At 36.4% G+C, this 19419-nt stretch overlaps 5 protein-coding genes across 6 annotated transcripts in view; 2 read left to right on the forward strand and 3 right to left on the reverse strand.

Moving 5' to 3' along the window:
- Window positions 1-4521, forward strand: part of LOC100176491 (argininosuccinate synthase-like) — a 6565-nt gene extending 2044 nt beyond the window's left edge. Inside the window, exons 3-10 of the mRNA XM_009861452.3 lie at window positions 551-619; window positions 890-1078; window positions 1299-1390; window positions 1931-2041; window positions 2339-2542; window positions 2923-3119; window positions 3422-3578; window positions 4199-4521. Coding sequence (XP_009859754.1) covers window positions 551-619; window positions 890-1078; window positions 1299-1390; window positions 1931-2041; window positions 2339-2542; window positions 2923-3119; window positions 3422-3578; window positions 4199-4298 — 1119 coding nt within the window. The 3' untranslated portion in view covers window positions 4299-4521. The remainder of the gene's footprint in view (window positions 1-550; window positions 620-889; window positions 1079-1298; window positions 1391-1930; window positions 2042-2338; window positions 2543-2922; window positions 3120-3421; window positions 3579-4198) is intronic.
- LOC100180423 (sulfotransferase 1C2-like) lies at window positions 4411-6469 on the reverse strand. Its single transcript, XM_002122992.4, has 4 exons — window positions 6021-6469; window positions 5528-5756; window positions 5096-5222; window positions 4411-4742 (listed from the first exon to the last, which is right to left on the reverse strand). Exons 1-4 carry the CDS (start codon window positions 6397-6399, stop codon window positions 4569-4571), a joined length of 909 nt encoding a protein of 302 aa, XP_002123028.1. The 5' UTR covers window positions 6400-6469; the 3' UTR covers window positions 4411-4568.
- Window positions 6470-8040: 1571 nt separating this feature from the next.
- LOC100186715 lies at window positions 8041-11001 on the forward strand. The gene is made up of 5 exons (XM_002128007.3): window positions 8041-8443; window positions 8930-9096; window positions 9415-9465; window positions 9669-9794; window positions 10012-11001. The coding sequence occupies exons 1-5, from the start codon at window positions 8141-8143 to the stop codon at window positions 10283-10285; spliced, it is 921 nt and encodes a 306-aa protein (XP_002128043.1). The 5' UTR covers window positions 8041-8140; the 3' UTR covers window positions 10286-11001.
- A 674-nt stretch (window positions 11002-11675) lies between these two features.
- Window positions 11676-13972, reverse strand: LOC100178053 (putative defense protein 3). Its single transcript, XM_002128223.5, has 4 exons — window positions 13694-13972; window positions 13084-13318; window positions 12883-12957; window positions 11676-12232 (listed from the first exon to the last, which is right to left on the reverse strand). Exons 1-4 carry the CDS (start codon window positions 13893-13895, stop codon window positions 11995-11997), a joined length of 750 nt encoding a protein of 249 aa, XP_002128259.1. The 5' UTR covers window positions 13896-13972; the 3' UTR covers window positions 11676-11994.
- Window positions 13973-15230: 1258 nt separating this feature from the next.
- Window positions 15231-17589, reverse strand: LOC100184320 (putative defense protein 3). Of its 2 annotated transcripts, none has more exons than XM_002128341.5 (3): window positions 17349-17589; window positions 16573-16810; window positions 15231-16230 (listed from the first exon to the last, which is right to left on the reverse strand). In XM_002128341.5, exons 1-3 carry the CDS (start codon window positions 17539-17541, stop codon window positions 16050-16052), a joined length of 612 nt encoding a protein of 203 aa, XP_002128377.1. In that variant the 5' UTR covers window positions 17542-17589; the 3' UTR covers window positions 15231-16049. The 2 variants fall into 2 exon arrangements, with proteins under 2 accessions (XP_002128377.1, XP_026691822.1); XM_026836021.1 differs by lacking the exon at window positions 17349-17589 and adding an exon at window positions 17048-17081.
- Between the last annotated feature and the right edge of the window lie 1830 nt (window positions 17590-19419).

A 19419-nucleotide genomic window follows, 5' to 3' on the forward strand; every position in this document is an offset into this window, starting at 1 on the left:
GTGGCGTATGGTTAGCGCGCCTGCCTGTAACCCAAGGTATGGGTTCAAGCTCTTCGCTGCTACCATTGTGGGCGTATGTGTCCTTGGGCAAGACACTTAACAGCAATTGCTCCAACCCAGTGGTCACTAATGGGTTGTCCAAATTATCAGCCATACATAAAAAAAATAAAAAATCCAAAAAAAATAATCACCCAGAAAGTAACATACATGGTAACTCGTAAGCTGGCACGAGGTGTTAAACCCGTGTGATAACGATTGTCGTTTTGCGGCCACGCAAGGATAAAGTAAGTTACATACATACATATACATACATGGCATATATTTTAATACTGAAATACTGGATATTACATCACTAACATATGGGGTATATGTTAGTCATGTGGTTACACCCATAAAGAATTAGACTTTGAAAAACTTATATTCAGACAAAATATTATATTTGATTTTTATATTTTAAGTAACTTAACTCAAACAGTCCATTCAATTTTCGCAGGTTCAAATTACGTTTAAAATTTTGTGAATTTTTTAACAAAATTGTAAAAAATTTCAGGCAGATGTTGGTCAAAATGAGGACTTTGAAGTAGCACGAGAGAAGGGTTTGCGTCTTGGTGCTGAAAAGGTGACAAACATGATAAATAATGGTCCGTAAAACATTTAACAAGGCTATGTATCTCACATTTTTGTAGAGACTTCTTGTGTGTAAAAGACACAAATATTTGGGTTAATCTTTTTTTTTCTATTTGTCCTTATATGTCTAAATGTCATTTTTTCTGAAACAAAGAAATATAAAACAAAAAAAAAGATTTTTTTTAGTATTTAGGAATAAGAGAAATTAACGCAATTATTATTTCATTTCTGTCATGCTGACCTAATACACATGTTTGACCAGATGTATATAGAAGATTGTAAAAAGGAATTCGTTGAGGAGTTTATTTGGCCAGCAGTGCAAGCAAACGCGAAGTATGAGGATAGATACCTCATGGGCACAGCTCTTGCTCGACCATGCATCGCTCGTAAACTTATCGAAGTAGCAAAGAAAGAGAATGCTACATACATATCACATGGAGCAACTGGAAAGGTATTTTATATGAACTTTTAAAATGCATTTTTTTTTCAGTGTTAAAAATATAATATGACATTTAGATTTTATGTTTTTATTAAATTTTATATAATGAAAACTTTTTTATTTAGTGCCATTGGGTCAGTGTAATTTTCTATATTAGTTGCTAAAGTGGGATGATGGATAAGTACTGCTTTATATTTGCCAATTACTATGCACTAACTGATAATTTTCACAGGGAAACGATCAGGTTAGGTTCGAAATAGCTTGTTACGCCTTATTTCCAACGATCAAAGTAATAGCACCTTGGAGGATGGAGAACTTCCTAAGGTATTTCGACAATATGTTAGACTTAAAAATAGTTGTAATTAGTTTATCCGAAATGTACAGATGCTGTGGCAAAGGGTACTTTATGTAGATATAGAGTATCTTGTTCATAAAAGTAAACGTTTATAGTAGCCGTGAAGTGATATGGACATATCCAGTGTTTTTGAGTATTTGTTTTCATTGCTCCTGACTCTTGTTGTTTGTTTTGTATGTAACTTGTTTGCTAGTATATTCTTACTGCTAATATGTTTTTATCATTTAAATTTTAAATCGGGGTTTCCCAAACTAGCGGTCATGTTAAGAAATTTGGGGTCGCCGAGAGTTCACCAAATTTATCCAAACTACGGCTTTACCGCTTATTATATACTATTAACCATGAATGGTCGCGCAGAATTTTAAAAGATTAAAAACAATAAAAACAAAGGATGTGTGCGAAAAAAGAAATCTTTGCTACCGTAATCGAAGAGACAAATAAAAAAGTTAATATACAATAATATTAAATCATGTTTAAGTAGTAGTACATGCTTATGTATTTTTCTACAGTCGGTTTGCTGGTAGAAATGACTTGTTACAATACGCTGCTGAAAAGAACATTCCAGTTAGTGCAACGAAATCTAAGTCCTGGAGCATGGATGCTAATTTAATGCATATCAGGTAACGCTATATGATGTATATGTTAAGTAACTAATGCAATGCTTAATGTATAAATCTAAATTGTCAGCCATACATTAAATTAAAAAAATTTCAAAAAATAATTGCCAGCATATTTACTTACAGCGGGTAGGGGGATGTGTAAAAAAGACTTTTTTATTCAAATAGTTTTTACCCGTAGCTTATTATTAAGATTTTAATTCTAATTTTTTTCTTTGTAATTTTAATAATTTGATCTTCATTACTGTATTTCAAGCAATAAATAAAGTTTATGTTGTGTAACTAACTTAACCATTCTAGTTTCGAGGGGGGTGAGTTGGAAAACCCAGCGATAGCAGCCGACTCTGACATGTATATGATGACTGTGTCACCGGAGAAAGCCCCTGACAAGGCAGATCACATCTCTATTGAGTTTAAAGGAGGTTTTCCTGTCAAAGTGAAGACTCATGATGGTCGTGTATTGGAAGAATCCCTGCAACTGTTCGTATATCTGAACGAAATTGCGTAAGTCCACTTTTTCCGTTTACCATGTTTGTTTTATGTGATATAACTTAGTGTCGTGTTATTATAGGTCTAACACACGCAAGCAGACGTGTTTAGTTTTCTACATATTTCCCTTTTACATGCGGGCTTAAAAAAGATCACGCCCTTTTAGTTCACGTATTATGGGTATGTAACGAGTTAGTGTATGAATGAATGTAACTTATTTATCTTCGCGTGGTGCGTAAGCGACAGTCGTTATTATAACACAGGTGTTCTGTTTCATACCCCTCGCCTACAGTGGTAGCAGAATCGAGCCTCGAAACCGTAAACCCTTAAACCGGAGGCAGACGCGCTAATCACTGTACGACCGCGCCGAACGTTATAATGGTCTGAATTTTTAGCGGAAAGCATGGAATTGGACGCATCGACATTGTAGAGAACCGGTTTATCGGTATGAAATCGCGTGGTTGCTACGAAACCCCGGCAGGGACGGTTCTACAAGAAGCACATATTGACCTGGAGCTTCTAACCATGGATCGTGAAGTGTTAAAGTTGAAGCAATACCTGAAACGAGAGTTTGAGACTCAGGTTTATAATGGTAAGCATTGCTGATATAGTAGGGTGGGGGAAGACAGGACACTTTCATTTCCGAATACCCACATATTCTGATCGTGTTTTAAACAATTAACACACACTACGGGAGTCGTGAAGATACAGTCTTATAAATCTTAGTATGTTCCTTGTTTACTACCAAATTGGACAAGTTGATAGAATGAAAAGGTGTCATGGCGACGGTCGTTACCCCGCCGAGTTAGGATAAAAGAAGTTTCATTCATTCATTCATCACATCTCTGTGTATGACGTCACTCATAATAATAATGCACATTCAATGTATTACAGGCATGTGGTATAGTCCGGAGTGTGAATACACTCGAGCGTGTATTGCTCTGAGCCAGAACGTTGTTGACGGTACTGTACATCTTAAATTATACAAGGGAGGCGTCTACGTGATGTCACGTGAATCTCCCCGCTCGTTGTATAACCAGGATCTTGTAAGGTAAGTTGTAGCGTGTAAGAAATGTATGTGATATGGCAGAGTTAGTGATATTTCCGGTGTTTCCGTGTTATAAGTTTGTCTTGAATGAATGAATGTAACTTGCTTTTATCCTCGCGTTGCCGGAAAACAACAGTCGTTATAACACGGATGTTCTGTTTCATCACCTCGGTCAAACATACTAGTTACTTGGAATGTAATTTTGAGGGGAATTTTTTGAATTTTTTTTGTTTTTTTTTATGTATGGCTGAAAATTTAGGCAACCCATTAGTGACCACAGGGTTAGAGCAATTGCCGTTAAGTGTCTTGCCCGGATTCACATACGTGTTTTGTGGTGAAGTGACTTTTCGGAGGATTGTATAATTCAAATGTCTAATTATTTGGCCAGTGCCGCGGGAGAATGATTGGCTTTCCTGTGAAATCGTGTTAAGGTTCGATACGGCTAGCAGAACTCTCCTGTTATAACGACTGCCGTTAGCCCGCCGCGCAGGTTACATATATGCGGCATATACGGTTCTTTGTAGTTTTACAATATTTGTTTTTCATTCATATTCTACCCGGCCTGCCACGCTAATTAAAATTTCCCTGTACTTTTCCACTATAACCTTTTAACGACCCTTCAGTATGGAAGTGGAAGGCGATCACAACGCCGCTGATGCTACAGGCTTCATTCGGTTGAACGCTCTGAGGTCTCGGGAGTTCCAGAGAGTCAAGCGGTCGTAGAAACCCAACATTGTAGCTTTCAACACGCGGTATATCACCCGTATGCAATATTAGTATATAGCCCGGTGGCTGTTTTCGAATCGTATTGACGGCTTCGCATTTGTGCAATTATTGAATACAACACAACCTTTATTTATGCACATATACATCCACAAAGTTTCGTTTATAATATTGAACACGCAATGTTGATACTGATTTTTAATGGGACTCTTAATTGCCTCTGACATAGCGTCTGTGTAATGAATAAAACGCACAATATATATCCGAGTCTTACAGAAGGTCTGGGTATTTTTCCCAGATCTTATCAAACCCTGGATACTCCTTTCCAACTTTCTTCATCTTTTCGTCAATTTCTTGACTCTGTTCCTCCGACAACGTATTCCTCCAATCGCCGGCCGCTCCCTTCCTCATAAATTTCAGATCTTTAGGAGCAATAGTGATGCACTGAAGACGAAAAGAGGATGTTTTCGTTTTCTGCTGCAGTTTTATTATTTGGCTGTCAAGGCTTAAACATTAATTTTCTAGTCGAACACGCGAACAAGTGTAGTGTTTTGTAAAAATACGTTTATCGCACAATTTGGGAATTGCTAAGTTTTGGCCACATTGCACAAAGCACTATATAAATATGCTTTATAAAGGGTTGAAGAGTATCTCCTATGTTCCTTATATGTTGTTGCAACCACAATTCGTATGTAAAAGAGGCCCTTTATAAACAAGAAACAAACCGTATAAAAAAGAAACAAACCAACAAAAGCGAGAACATCGTTCTATTCCAAACTTGAGTTTTTATAACTCACATATTTCAAATGGTTGGACTTCATTGAGTTGAAAGAAGAGTTCTTGATGACGTTTTCTAAAACTCCTTCACGCTTGATTGAATCTGACCATTTCGGCCCCAAGAAATTCGCTAATTTTTCAATTTCCCTGAAATGCATGAACTTTAGGGAATAATGAAAAAAATTCGGTCCATAAACCAACACGCCTCGGCGTAAGACCTTGCTTATATAGAATGAAAAGAATTTGGAATCATTCGTACACAGCAGTCGCTACAAAACAGTCGTCGATTACTATGTACCTGTCATATGCTAGATATATTTAGGTATATATAGGTATTTTGCTTGGTTGAGAAATCTCCAAAATACCCACTCGTATGCGACAACACAATTCCGGAGATTATGAAAGTGCAACAAACTGAAATTGAGTAAACTATACGGTCATAACAAACGTACGATTTGGGGTCAATTTTCATGTCTTCGTAAAGCACGAAATGGACATTTTTCTCCTTCAAGCTTTTCTCGTACCACCTTGGCACCATAACGAAATAATCGCCCCAGTCAACTTTGCCCTGCATGAAAATCTTAAAGTAATCGTCAAACTTTCCGCCCTTATATTTGTAGAAGTTATGGAAGTCAAGCGTATGGTGGAAGAACGAGACAACACAATCTTTCGGGTTACGAGCTGCGGAAATAGAAAACAACGTGAATAGATGGACTGCACAATATATATATTGTAGGGGTGGGAGAAGACGAGATACCTTTACCACATTTTATTCAAATATCCTGATCTTGTTTTAAACAATTAACAACGATCTATGGAAGTTGTGAGGGGTTTTATATTTTTCGAATGTTTTTTGTTTACAACCGAATGGAAAGAGAAAATAGAATAAACAGGTGTCCCATCTTTCCCCACCCACTATATTCGTCTGTTTAAATAGCAGTGTACCTACGAAAATGTATTTGACGCCTTCTTTGTGCTTAATCATTCGGTCGTCCAAATGAGTTTTAATGACCCTCGGTGCTTTAAACTCCTGTACCTTGTCACCGCCGACTAATTCTAAGAAGGGATAGTGATAGTTAAGGTTGTCGTCGCTACCAATCATGTTGCCTCCGTGCTCAATGAGGTACAGTATATTTAGCATCCATGTTGTCCCACACTTGGGATAGGTGACCACAAAAATGTCGGACGAATCCGGCTCGTAGGCTTGAGCTGAGTCGAAAATCTCTTGCGTGCAACCAGGAAACAAAGGATAACCATCGGGGAATAGCGGGTGCTTGAGATAGCTGTAGTCTGGTTTCGGTTTTTCGGGTGTGCTAGCAGACATACTGATTGAAAATATATACTCTAACCACGTTATAACTCTGCTGAAGTAATGTTTTTTTAGACCAAAAGGTCATTTTATGGTTTGGTAATTGGAAAACATATGTATTGTGTTTCGTAAATATAAAAGCAATAGTGTCTTGGCGTGCTTCAATTTAAACTGGTCTGACCTCGAACTTTAATGTAAGTATGCATTGACTTAATATTGCTCAACCAAAACCTAAAACTGATTTCAAAGTTTGAACTAAGTGTTTTAAATGCTGTGCAAACAACAGATAGCCTAGTTGCAAAATAGTTTCCAACTAAACCGGAGACCTCGGCAATTAACACTTTTTTAACTAAACAGTTTTAATGTGTGGTTTTTATTGACTGCCATTCGCTCTAGTTACTGTAAACCTTATCCATAAAATTTTTGTTCGCAAACCTCGGCAATGCTATTCAGGCTACGCTGCATGAAATCTAATCCTAAAAGGGTAAATAGCCGTAGGCCTTTTTGTTAATAAGTAACCTCAGTTATACTGATGTTAAGCTTTGGTGGCGAGATCACACGTAAGTAAACACCATTCAACCAAAACTTAAAGCAAAACCGAAGCTATATAGTAGGGTGAGGAAGATGGGACACCTTTTTGTTCTATTTTCTCGTCCATTTGGTAGTAATAGAAGAACATTCAAAAAATTATAAAACCGAATCATTACAACTTCCATAGACCGTTTTAACTGTTTAACACAATGAGGATATTTCAATATTATGTAGGCCTACTAAAGGTGACCCATCTTTCCCTACAGTACTCGTTAAAGGCGGGCTAATAAACAAAGACACGGTTAGGCCTAATAAGTAACCTCTTCAATACTAACTCGGGGTGCGATTGAAAGTATATGCGCAATTTTGTTGAATAAAGTATACAGACTACCACTAAACAAGTCTATGAGGGCAAATCAAATCGAAGAATTTGTGGGGCCATGGCGATTTGGGTCGTAACATCAAGGTTTACGCTATATTTTGTGCAATATTTCATCTTTTTTCTCATACTTATTACGACAGGTGGTTTAGTACATATTACAGAGTTAACTGCGCCCTACTTTGTCTATATTAAACTTCGAAGGTCTCTGCTTACTTTCGAGCGAAACCAGCGTGCACACGTTGTTCGTTTGTAACTTGTAAATAGAGACGCTATAAAGAAACTTTATAAATTATGTCTACGTAACCGCACTCTCTATTTTTCTGTGTTATTTTTTTGGCTAGTGGTTGTACATTACTGCGAAAAAAGAAACAGCGTTTTAGTTTTGGCAATTTGCGGATATCTATGCGCTCTGACGTCACAAGCTTTTTTAGATTTCTATGCTACGCGGCAAGTACAATTTTGTAAACAACGATTTTCTTCGATGAAATAAAGGATAAATTTAGGGTTTTGATTAAAACTAGGCAGGTTTTTCTGTTAAAATATTACTTAATTTGTTATTTGTGTGTAATGTAGCATATAAAAGGTTATGTGTAATGTAGCATATAAAAGGGCAGAAAAATCATAAAAGTTTTTATATTTTAGCAGTATAGTTGATATAACAAGCAAATTTTTTTTTTTTGTTGGAAGTTTAAAAATATTTTGTTGGAAATTTAAAAATATTAATAAACTTTATTTAGATATGTACTGGCTATATGTGTTTAATAAGTTGATCCGATTTACAGACTTCTCTTAACTAATGAAATAAGATAAGGAAATAATCAGATATCATCTCTTGTATTTAAAATGTCAGTTGGCACAACAAATGAGAACAAATATGTTGGAATCTATGACGAAAATACGATGCACACACAAGTATATTCTCCTGTGCCAGAAAAATACATAAAGTCCAAAAAATCAAAGGCATTTGGCATGACACTGAGGCCTAGGATCCCTCTTAAGCAACTGAATGCTGTCTCAAGCATAGCACGAGTGTACTTGACTACTAAGCACAAACGTTTGGAATCTGAAAGTGATTCTGAACGCCCAACACCCCAGGATTCAAAGTTAAAAAGAAAAATGCAAACCACTTTTAACTTTGTGGCTCAGGTATACTTTGCTTCATTATTTGAGAATACATTTATTTCTTATTTTTATATATATATATATATTGCATATCATTATCATATGCATTTTGCTATGTCATGGAATGCCCTAAGCTTTATTTTTGTGTGATTTTTTGTTAGTAGCTTATTTCACAATATGTAGCACCTTAGATGTTATAGGTCTATTTGTTCTTTTGGTGACCTACAGTTTAGTGTTTAAACTGTTTATCCTATAATTTCCTTTTATTTTTGCAGCTTACACTATTTTTAAATATTATTACCAAAGGGCAAAGATCCAAGAAAATTACATTTAATTCAGATCGAAACTGCATTTTTGTATATTGAGTTAACTCTGCTTTCATCATTATTAATAATTTAATTTTATAGTCTACTGCACTATTTTGTCATCAACCATAAATTTCTCAGCATCAGTTTTAATCCAATTTCATGTTTCCCTTTCTATGCTGTAAGAGTTTACTAAATCCTGCAGAAAATCACGGGCAAACAGAAACGCCAACGTTTAGAATCCAATCAGAAAGTAAACGAGAAAACCCCACGTACACAATACAGAGAACGAATGAATTTTTCTCCTTTGACACCAAACAACCCGTTTGATTCCCCTCCAACAAACTCATGTTCTCATTCACTTCGTAGCAGGTAAGTACTACAACTTCCAGCAATAGGAGCTGGCTGCTGTTAAATGTTTGTATTTAGTATGATAAATGGAATGATACAAAACAAATTCATTTGGTTGTAAGCATGGTACATGAGCGGCACCGGTCGCATGAACGACTTAAATGGACTTCCCGGGTGTTGGGGTAATGGGCCAAATCTGATCTAAAAAGTATGATACGTTTTTGTATGAAAAGTTACGTTGAATGCATTTGGTATGATCAACCCCACGCAGTAGTATTTTTGTTGGTTGGTACTTCTTACTTGTATTCAGTATTAACTAATAACTTAATTTTCTTGCAGTGTTTCTACATCTTCTTCTAACAAACAGAAAACACCAATCAGTCGTAAAAGGTTAGCTGATAATATATATTTATAAACACTATTTTTTTCCAGGAGTTAGTTTATAATACCTTGCAAGTGTTTTTAAATCATACCTTTCAATGATGTTCAACCGCATTTTTTTAGGTTTTTATTGTAAAACTATTTAAACATCTGGCATATAAGTGTCACTTATAAAAACTGGTATAATTGTAACTTAATGCCTATATCTTCAGATCATACAGAGCTGATGATTTTAACAACCACTTGGAGCAAGTATCATGTGGAATTCAACAGCTACAAGCGAACAGTGATAACCTGGTTACTGTAATAGATGATAATGTTGGTTCCTCTGCTAAAAAGTAAGCTTATCAGAAACTATGATTTATACCTAATGTTTTACATCTGTTTGCTTTGCATTTCAGCAAAAAGTGTTTAACAATGTTTATAAAATATGATTGTACTTAATATTTTCTCCCCAAAAAGTTCTTTAATCATAAATCACCCACAATGCTACATATGCAGTAACTGGTAAGTGGACAATTTTTCTAATTTTAATCTTACACGATTTATTTTTAGGAAACGTCAAACTCAAGCAGAATCCAACCGCTACAAAGAATTGGGAAGCAGCTCACCTGAAACGCCACGCACTCGCCGGGCGGTGGCGCGCAGGAGCGCTAGAAACCTCGGGCTGCGTTTCGCCAAGTCAGCGTCTCACATCCAAGCTCGCGTGTACGGAAAACCCCGATTTGAACCGATGACGTCATCAAAAACGCTCCGCGGAAAATGCAACTCGGCAAGTGACGTTATATCGAAGAATCAGCGGCACAACCATTATGACGAACTCGCATAAGGTGAGCACGTGTGGTGTGAGTGCACGAATCCAAGGTTGTCTGTTCACCAACAAATACGACTCGTATTACAAACTTTTAACCTTGGCCTTACCGTTGTTAAAACCAAGACTCGTATACATTATTAACAATATTTAAGAAGTCGTAACAATTAATGGTTAACTTGGAGACGGTTTGTGTAATTCCCCCCACGTTTCGTGGAACTCATTAACAGTACAAACGCCTATTACGTCAAATGCGTTGCTATTTGTAGTTTGTACACATAGAATATTAGAACTAAAAGCAAATAGGTCTATACGTAGACTAGTCTACTCATTTGCAAATTTGTTCTTGCTACTGGCGACTTGTAGTTTAAACAGCAACCGCTAATATACAAATGTTATTGCTTGCTACCATAACAGTGCTTTCGCAACTTAGTGTTAAAATACCGCTTTTACGCCAAACTTTTGCTACAAACTTACCTATTTCTAATTCATATGTTTTGTAAAATCATGACGGTGCTTCCTTTTTTACCCAACGCATGCTTTTTGTGCCATGCTCGCTGTAGCTATATTGCCTGTGTATTTGTATGTCGATCACTATTCATAATGTTATAGCTTGTAGTTTGTAATTTAAACATAACAAGCCCAATACGCTATGCTCAGAATCATGATTGCTTTCATAATCTCAAAGGTGTTGATTTTTAAAGGGTTTGGTTGAATACACTCACAACACGCAGTGTGAGGTATTTTTATCAAGGAAATTTGCTCAAGGGTTTTATCGTTTAAAGCAGGTAGTCAGTGTAAAAATTAATTTATTATTGTTAAGAGTTTAGAGTGATAAATTAGTTTTCTGGGCGGAACAAATATGGTTATAGGCAGATAGTCAGCAGTGTCTTTAGATATCACTTTACCTAAGCAAGTGGGTGTATCCACACAAAGAAAGTAGATAATAACTATGTTGCTCACAAAGCTTCATAGTTATTTTACAGATATAGTATAGGGTGGGGGAAGATGGGACACTTTTAGCACATAACATCCAAATATCCTGATCGTGTTTTAAACAATTAACGACGGTTTATGGGAGTCGTAAGGATATAGTTTTATAATTCTTGCAATGTCCCTTGTTTACTACTAAATGGTGCGAGAAAATAGACCCAAAAAGTGTCCCATCTTCTCACACCCCACTGTATATATTGGGGTGGGGTAAGATGGAACATGTTTTTATTTCCTTTACTAAAAATATGTTGACAGAATAATACAAACGTAGCCCGGCCACTCTAAAAAGCGTTTTAAAAGGTTTAAAACACCTTTAGGAAATATGGGATTTATGTGTGAACGGTATCCCGTCTTGCCCCACAGTAGTACTATACTTCTATATATCTATAAAACCCGTCAATTTAAACCGCGTATGTTTCTCCAATTAAACCATCGTTTTATTCGCTAAAAAGCATAACTAAGCAAAAATAAACGGTTACGTTTCTACTTCTACAAAAGTGCATGTGGGGGTTGTGGGTTGTTGGTGGCCGCTCACTTTGGTATTGGACCTCGGTTCATCGCGACCATTCCAGTACAAATGTAAAACAAATGCCCCATGAGTGATAGTCAGCGGTAATAAAGATATACAGCTCGTTCTACTTTGTAAAAACAATTGAAGAAATTAATTTATGGAGTCTTGATATTACTGATCTGCTTTTTTTTATTCCCAATCGTCTTTGTGATTAAAAACTGCGTTATCCAGTCATTTCCAGCATGCGGCCAAGTATGGCCATTATTGCTAAACAGAACATGGCGCTAGAGAGCTGAAGTTTATTTCCAGAGCCAGTAGTTGTGGTTAAGTCGACTGGCTTTTCTGTAGGAAGGGTTTCCGATTTGTTTGTTGCTGATGGTGGATTTTCTGTAGGAACGGTTGCTGATGGTGGAGTCGTGAAGTTCGGTTCAGTAACATTGGTCGTTGGTGGGACGGAAGCACTGTAAAGTAACGATAATATAACATGCCTTTTATTTATAGTCAGATGGGGTAGGATGGGACATATTTTCTCTCTATTTTCTCGTCCCATTTAGTAGTAAACAAGCATTTGTTTATAGAATTATTTAACCGTATGCCCGCCACTCTAAAAGAGCGTTTTTAAATGTTCCAAACACGATTCGGAATTATGGGGTATGGGTGCCAACGGTGTTTTTTTCCTGGCCTAATGGATTGTCTAAATTGTCAGTCATTTATTACAAAATATTACCCACACAGTTACACCCGTGGTTACTCGTAAGCGGACACAATGTATATGAAACAGAACACCCTTGTTATAACTGTTGCCGTTGTTTCGACACGCGAGAATAAATATAAGTTACATTCATCAACGATTTAACTTGATATCTGTATAGGTTTGAGTATGTATGTGCTTCTATCTATATAGTAGGGTGGGGGAAGATGAGACAACTTTAGTGCAAAATATACAAATATCCTGATCGTGTTTTAAACAATTAAGAATGGTCTATGGGAGTCGAAAGGATACGGTTTTATAATTATTTGAATTTCTTTATACCAAATGGGACGCGAGAATAGAATGATAAAGTGTCCCATCTCCCCCACCCTACCATAAACGTTATAAATCTTTACATACTTTGTAGCAATCACAGTAATCGTATCCGTTGGTAGCTTTACATAGAAGACCATCTTCGATGTCACCACTGTAGCGCTGTAAAGTGATAACGTTATCTTTAGCTAGGAACAAATCGATATTTCAGTTTAATAAATAACTGATTCCCCGGAACGCAAAATTTACTTTCGTTTTGATTTTCCAGCATTACTCTATATAACTTACAAAACCGTGTAGTCATTGCTGCTGGTAATTTCTGGTGCTGTCCATTGAAAGACCACTGGAAGTGTCTTATTATTTCTGTTTTTATGGGTGAGAGCACCAGCGGTTGTATTACAATTTAGGGTTTTGTAGTCCGAGCTTGGTACTGCCCAAGATCCTTGCGCGGTTACTGTATCGCCACTGTTTAATCTCGCTTCCAACAAAACTCCTTTGAATTCCTCTGTCCCGTTCAAGGTTACTGAGATTTAAAATGAAAAGTAAAAGCAGCATGCCGGTTAATTCAAAACTGGTATAGTAGGGGGGGTATGGGACACCTATTTGTTTTTTTCTCGTCTCATTTAGTAGTAAACAAAGAACATTCAAAAAATTATAAAACCATATCTTCACGTCTCGTATCGATCGTTGCTATTTGTTTAAAACACGATCAGGATATTCGGATAATATGTGTCAATTGTGTCCCATCTTACATCATAATACTGTATATAGATAAATATGCTTAATATAATCTGAAGTTGGCGCCAACGTTTCTAAAAACTAAACAGACGCTAAAAAACGCGTAAAATCGAACCGCTGGAGTAAAATAAATTGGATTTCTCATAAAAATGTCACTTACTGTTAACAACCATTCCCGATGCAATGCTCCCAACATTCGCGGTGACATTGTACGGAGACACTTCATTCGTAGTTGCATTGGCGTTATGTTTATCTGGACTAGGATCAGGAGTCATAGTTACGCACGCAGCTTCCGGTGCTCCTGTTGGCGAACCGCGCGCAAACGCTAATAGCCCGAGAAATGCAATGACCGAATATAACATGATGTGATAAAACAAATAATTTTTTAAACATAAATCGCAAAATCTAAAAACAGGAAGTTTTTTGATTATTTTAACATTACGTTCGCTTTATACGCATTTATATTTGCCTTTATTTTTTCTGCGATCTAATATTTCTACTTTTATCATTCCTGCACTGCATTATAACTGATCCAATAACGGTTAAGCTTCTTGTCAGCTTACATACTTTATAACAAGTTAATAAATTGCGGAGTTTATAAAAGGCTGCGAATTTGTTTAGCAATTTAAACCCTTATCATAAAAGCTTTTTATTCCTACCCACATTTACACTGAGTTCATATTAATGTATAGTAGGGTGGGGGAAGATGGGACACCTTTTCATTCTATTTTCTCGTCCCATTTGGTAGTAAACAAAGAACATTTAAAGAATTATAAATACGTCCTCACAACTCTCATAGACCGTTTTTAATTGTTTCTAACACGATCAGGATATTTGGATATTATGCGTGAAAGGTGTTCCGTCTTCCCCCACCGTAATATATACCTTCTTACTGGTTGCCACGCAACAACAACAACAAACTTCTGATCTTGCCTTTTTTTAAATGCAACACCAGTTTTTGAAATGACTTCATAAACGTACAAACATTGGTTACGAAACATATTTGCCCAGCCTATTGTTTCTGACTATTAAGTAGCTTGCTCTGATAAGAAGCTACTTATAATCGCTAATTGCGTGACTGCGCGTGACCATGATTGTAGAACTAAGGTGTGCCATGTAAATAACCAGCAACGCTATAAGTACGTATGTGGACTAAAAGGCAAACCATGCAAAAAATTATTCTTGTCCAGCAACAAGGTCCCAACCAGATGGCAACTGCCTTTGTGTGGCTTCTGCACGGGAGTTGCCTTTCTGGTTATGTCTGTTTTACGTCTTACTTATAATGGCAGTAAAACTCGGTCATTATTCTAGCTTACAGAAACTATTTTACAGCTTTCAGAAAATGCTCACAAAAGTTACTAAATTGCTTAAACAAACAATAAGACACCTGCGATACATTATAAACTATTGCCAAGATACGAGAAGTATCACGATACCGTATCGCGTGCTTCAATGTCGTTTTTTTTGGTAACTGCCAACGCACCGCGCCCAAACAATAATTTATAACCATGGTATCCGAGCAACCCATACTAACATGTAGAAAGCGTCCCATGACTGCGTACCATTTACCTATAGTGGAAATTGTCATCCTATGTGGACTAACTCGTCCGTCACTCATATAGCATTCTTATCACATAGCAAACACTGCGAAGATAAATGTTGTCGGGGCTTTTTTTGTAACGTCATTGTCTCAGGAATTAATCGGTTTGTATTTATTTTAGGAAATGACAAAATGAAAATAACGATAATATCAATTAAAGCGTGCCCCATCAGGTAGAATTTTCTAAAAGGTGGTTCTAGCTCTTATAATTTATAGGGAAGTAAAATAACATTCGTTTAAATTTTGGTTCTATATTTTCCATAAAATTCTAAGGTAAACTTCTTTTTCGTCGAAAACATTTTACGCTTTAATTGATGGCTTAAGAAAAAATAACTTTTTAAAAACAAATAACTTGGTATATCGCAACTACGTTTTTAATTCAAAAATGTTAAATTCAAAAAAGGTGCACAACAATAGTTAGGTTCGAAAAAATCACGAAATTGTGAATTATGAATATAAAGTATTTTAATCCGTATACCGCTATAGATAAATCACTTATGTTTCTTATATTATAAAAGTCAATGATGCTAGCATTAGTGTGTAAACATGTTAGCGGTCGATATATCAGTTGATTTTAAAAAACGAACACGGAAATACTTACTATAAATCAATTCTAATGTCTAACATAAAAGTCGTCTAAAAAAATCGTTTTTTTTTTTTAATGTATTGTTCGTTTTTTTTTAAATGTATTGTTCGTTACAGTATTTTCCAAAGGAGGCCTTAATTTACAATAAACGTTTGGGTACAAAATTTGATAAACGTTCCCGAAATTGTTTGCTTTGGATCAATTGATCAAATATTTAATACGAAGTTGTTTGTCTCCGTTGATTATTTGGATTCTGCGGGACGATATAAATTACTGCTGTGTTTTAAACGAGTAAACACAGTATATGGGTAACGCCCATAATGTATAGATCTATCTTAGCAGCGCCACTGCGTGTACGATTGCAACAAATAATGTCATCGATAGCGGCGGTAGAGAAACGCCAGTTCCACCCGAACCCGGTGGTTTGCAAACTTTTTCACCATTGCCACGAACGACTGTATCGCTTGGGATTTTAACGTAGAATGTAGCGTATTCTTGCACGATGGTAGCACTGTGTGAAAACGATAAACAAATTATGTTTGGGTGGGTGGGGTAAGATGTTCCCTGTTTTAATTTTTTCTCGTCTCATTGGGTGGTAAATAAAGAATAATTACATAAATATATAACCGTAGCCCCCCCCCCTCCCTCCCCCCGCCACTCTAAAAGAGCGTTGTTAGTTGTTAAAAACTAAGCAATATGGGGTTTGGGTGCTATAACGATATCATGTCTTGCCCCAAAATATACTATGCTTGCTATAATGTATAAAGCAACACAGTCGTAACATCATATTTCATGTCACAGTTTACTTTTTTTAGTCTACCACTGGCCAATGTGTATACCGTGTGATACTCACTAAAATCTGTAGTCAGTTGTTGAGTTGCAGGGCGCGATCCATACAAATCGACTCGGTGCCGCTTTGGACATCCCATCGCTGTGTGTGAGGGCCGAGTTTTTGTTGCCTGCGCATTCCATTTGCTTAAAACTGGTCCCGTTCGGTTTTTCCCACCAACCAATCGCATTGTTAGGACTGTCTTCACCCCTCGCTTGCAGAAACATCCCTTTAAAGTTTGCTCCGCTACTGAGGACAGTGACTGTAAAAATATATCGTTTTTATAAATAATCGTACATTTTACAAAATATCTATATTTTCTCAGTCACTCGTTGTGTAAAATTTAATTATTCATGTTGAATTTCCTATCGAAACTTAAGGGTACTTGACTGAAGCTAAGTATAGCGTGTAGGAAGCGCAGGAAAAGCTAAACTAAAACTCGGTTCATATAGTATACTGATGTGATAATATACAGTTTTAATGGTCCAATTTCTCTTACCAGTGTATGGATGTTTCATTGTAAACATAATAACCATATCTTCTAACACTTATGTAGTAGGGTGAGGAAAGATGGGACGCCTTTAGCACATAATAAACAAATATCCTAATCGTGTTTTAAAAAAGTAACAGCGATCTATATGAGAGTTGTAAGGATACAGTTTTATAAGTCTTTAATTTTCCTCTGTTTATGACCAAATGGGTCGAGAAAATAGAATGAAAAGATGTCCCATATCACCCCCAATCCTACTATGTTTAAATATATCGCATTCCTAAACACCGGCACCTTTAATTGAACTTACCGATTATTTTCTCGCCCGGCAAATATGAAGTCGCAGAAACGTTCAAATAAAAGGGACTCTGGTCTAAGTTGCTTGCAGGAGAACCGTGTGCAGGTGTCATGTGTCCGCATGATCCATCCGGTGCTCCACCAGGATAAGCACTTGTTAATGTAGCAAGATAAATCCACAGAAACCAATACAACATGGCAACCATGTTCTAACAAATATTAAGTATATAGTAGGCTGGGGGAAATAAGACAAGTAGTAAACAAACAACATTTAAAGAATTATAAAACACGTTCAGGTTATTTGGATAATATGTGCTGAAGGTGTTCTATTTTACCCCACCCTGCTATATAATAATGTAGCGTGTCGGGTAAGATGGAATATCGTTAGCACCTAAAACAATGTTTCCTAATTGTAGTTTTAACAAGTAACAACGCCCTTTTAGAGTCGCGGGGATACGGTGTCGGTTGTAAAATTCTAAAAATATTCTTTGTTTACGATCAAATGGGACGAAAACATAGAATGAAAACATTTTTCATCTTACCCCACCCTGCTATAATCGTTACAAAAATTGACTTTACCGGTGCAACCATATTTTACGAACTACTAACTATTCGTTACAACAACAAACAGAATAACTTATTCCTATACTATGTTTTATATGACTGAACACGCCCCAGAATGCGTTAGTAACCTGCTGTATATAATGGTGTTTAATTCTCCTCACGTTTGCTTATATTCTGTTCACGTACCGCTTGTGAGTGTGTTTGTTTACACACAAAGCACTTTATGCGTTCTAACTCTACCTGCATTCTGTTATGACAATGACCGTCTGTATATGCAAATTCATGAATCTCAACAAAACACACAGAGATTATATACGCAAACCTAACAGATAAAGAACTAAAATACTACCTTTTACACGAGAAAATTAACTGCTATCTTCTATCCGATATCAAAAGAGTTTAAAACCACTTTTTCCCTACACCCAATCGGGTCTAGAGGCTTTAGAAATGACGCCAGCGCAAATTTGTCATATAGTTTCCGCCTTGGCACCAATTGAGTTGCCTGCAGCAAAATTACTCAACAAAGAGAAAAAACTTGGTCGCTTTTACACCAAACCCTAAAACTACCGTTTTACATCTGTTCGTTAACCGCAGTAATTCTTTGCATGCACCGCCGACTTTAGAGGCTGCATGTTTGTAGTCCGCCCTGTTTCTTGCATCTATATTACAGTAGGGTGGGGGAAGATGGGACACCTTTTCATTCTAATTTAGCGTCCCTTTTGGTAGTAAACAAAGAACATTCAAAGAAATATAAAACCGTATCCCCACAACTTCCATAGATCGTGGTTAATTGTTTAAAACACGATCAGGATATTTAGATATTATGTGTTAAAGTTGCCCCATCTTCCCCCACAGTACTATATAAAAGATCCAGTGCGTTTACAGTTTTAAATATTGTATGAGAGTTTGGCAATTAAGTTTAAATCAACCTAAACTTGGACTTTGCAGAAAACAAAGTGTATTCATTGCACTTGAATAAATGGATGTAACATGTTTACTTAGTTGATGTGGTGTTTTTTAAGTAACCGCTAGGTGGTGATGCTGAGGGGTTTCTAACGTAAGCGGGAGTCCTAAAAATCTTGAATCCCCTGGCTTTGCTGAACAGTTGCTAAAGTTTCAACTGACTTGTCTACGCTGGCATTTTTTTAACTTAGTCCAAATTATAAGCCGTGTTTTGTGATTTAACTCTCACATCACTAAACGTTTTAAACTAAACGAGATGAAAGTCGTATCATACATATGGACTGTCTTGTTTGTATTAAAACTGGCAAGAAAATCCATTTTTTCGCCTAAGTTCGTGTGATATATTGTCATTGGTCGTTTTACTCGTTTATATTGAGTTCATACAAACTTTGTATAAATAAAGTAAGGTAGGAAAAGATGGGAAACCTTTTCATTCTATTTTCCTGCCCCATTTGGTAGTAAACAAAAAACATTTAAATAATTATTATAAAACCGTATCCTCATGACTCCTATAGACCGTGTGTTATTATTTAAAACATGATCAGGATATCTGGAAA

This window comes from Ciona intestinalis, chromosome 9, assembly GCF_000224145.3.
Source record: "Ciona intestinalis chromosome 9, KH, whole genome shotgun sequence".
NCBI lineage: Eukaryota > Metazoa > Chordata > Ascidiacea > Phlebobranchia > Cionidae > Ciona > Ciona intestinalis.

Excerpts from the sequence above, each read along its gene's own strand:
- LOC100184320 (XM_002128341.5), bottom strand. The coding sequence starts at position 17,541 with ATGGTTGCCATGTTGTATTGGTTTCTGTGGATTTATCTTGCTACATTA. Across the intron at positions 16,811-17,348 it reads GCCGGGCGAGAAAATAATCG|TCACTGTCCTCAGTAGCGGA; the intron begins GTAAGTTCAATT and ends ATATTTTTACAG. Across the intron at positions 16,231-16,572 it reads ACAACTGACTACAGATTTTA|TGCTACCATCGTGCAAGAAT; the intron begins GTGAGTATCACA and ends GTTTTCACACAG.
- LOC100186715 (XM_002128007.3), top strand. The coding sequence starts at position 8,141 with ATGTCAGTTGGCACAACAAATGAGAACAAATATGTTGGAATCTATGAC. Across the intron at positions 9,097-9,414 it reads TCTCATTCACTTCGTAGCAG|TGTTTCTACATCTTCTTCTA; the intron begins GTAAGTACTACA and ends ATTTTCTTGCAG. Across the intron at positions 9,795-10,011 it reads GTTGGTTCCTCTGCTAAAAA|GAAACGTCAAACTCAAGCAG; the intron begins GTAAGCTTATCA and ends ATTTATTTTTAG.
- LOC100180423 (XM_002122992.4), bottom strand. The coding sequence starts at position 6,399 with ATGTCTGCTAGCACACCCGAAAAACCGAAACCAGACTACAGCTATCTC. Across the intron at positions 5,223-5,527 it reads ATGAAAATTGACCCCAAATC|GGAAATTGAAAAATTAGCGA; the intron begins GTACGTTTGTTA and ends CATGCATTTCAG. Across the intron at positions 4,743-5,095 it reads AGTCCAACCATTTGAAATAT|TGCATCACTATTGCTCCTAA; the intron begins GTGAGTTATAAA and ends TTTCGTCTTCAG.
- LOC100178053 (XM_002128223.5), bottom strand. The coding sequence starts at position 13,895 with ATGTTATATTCGGTCATTGCATTTCTCGGGCTATTAGCGTTTGCGCGC. Across the intron at positions 13,319-13,693 it reads ATCGGGAATGGTTGTTAACA|TAACCTTGAACGGGACAGAG; the intron begins GTAAGTGACATT and ends TTTAAATCTCAG. Across the intron at positions 12,233-12,882 it reads ATTACTGTGATTGCTACAAA|TGCTTCCGTCCCACCAACGA; the intron begins GTATGTAAAGAT and ends GTTACTTTACAG.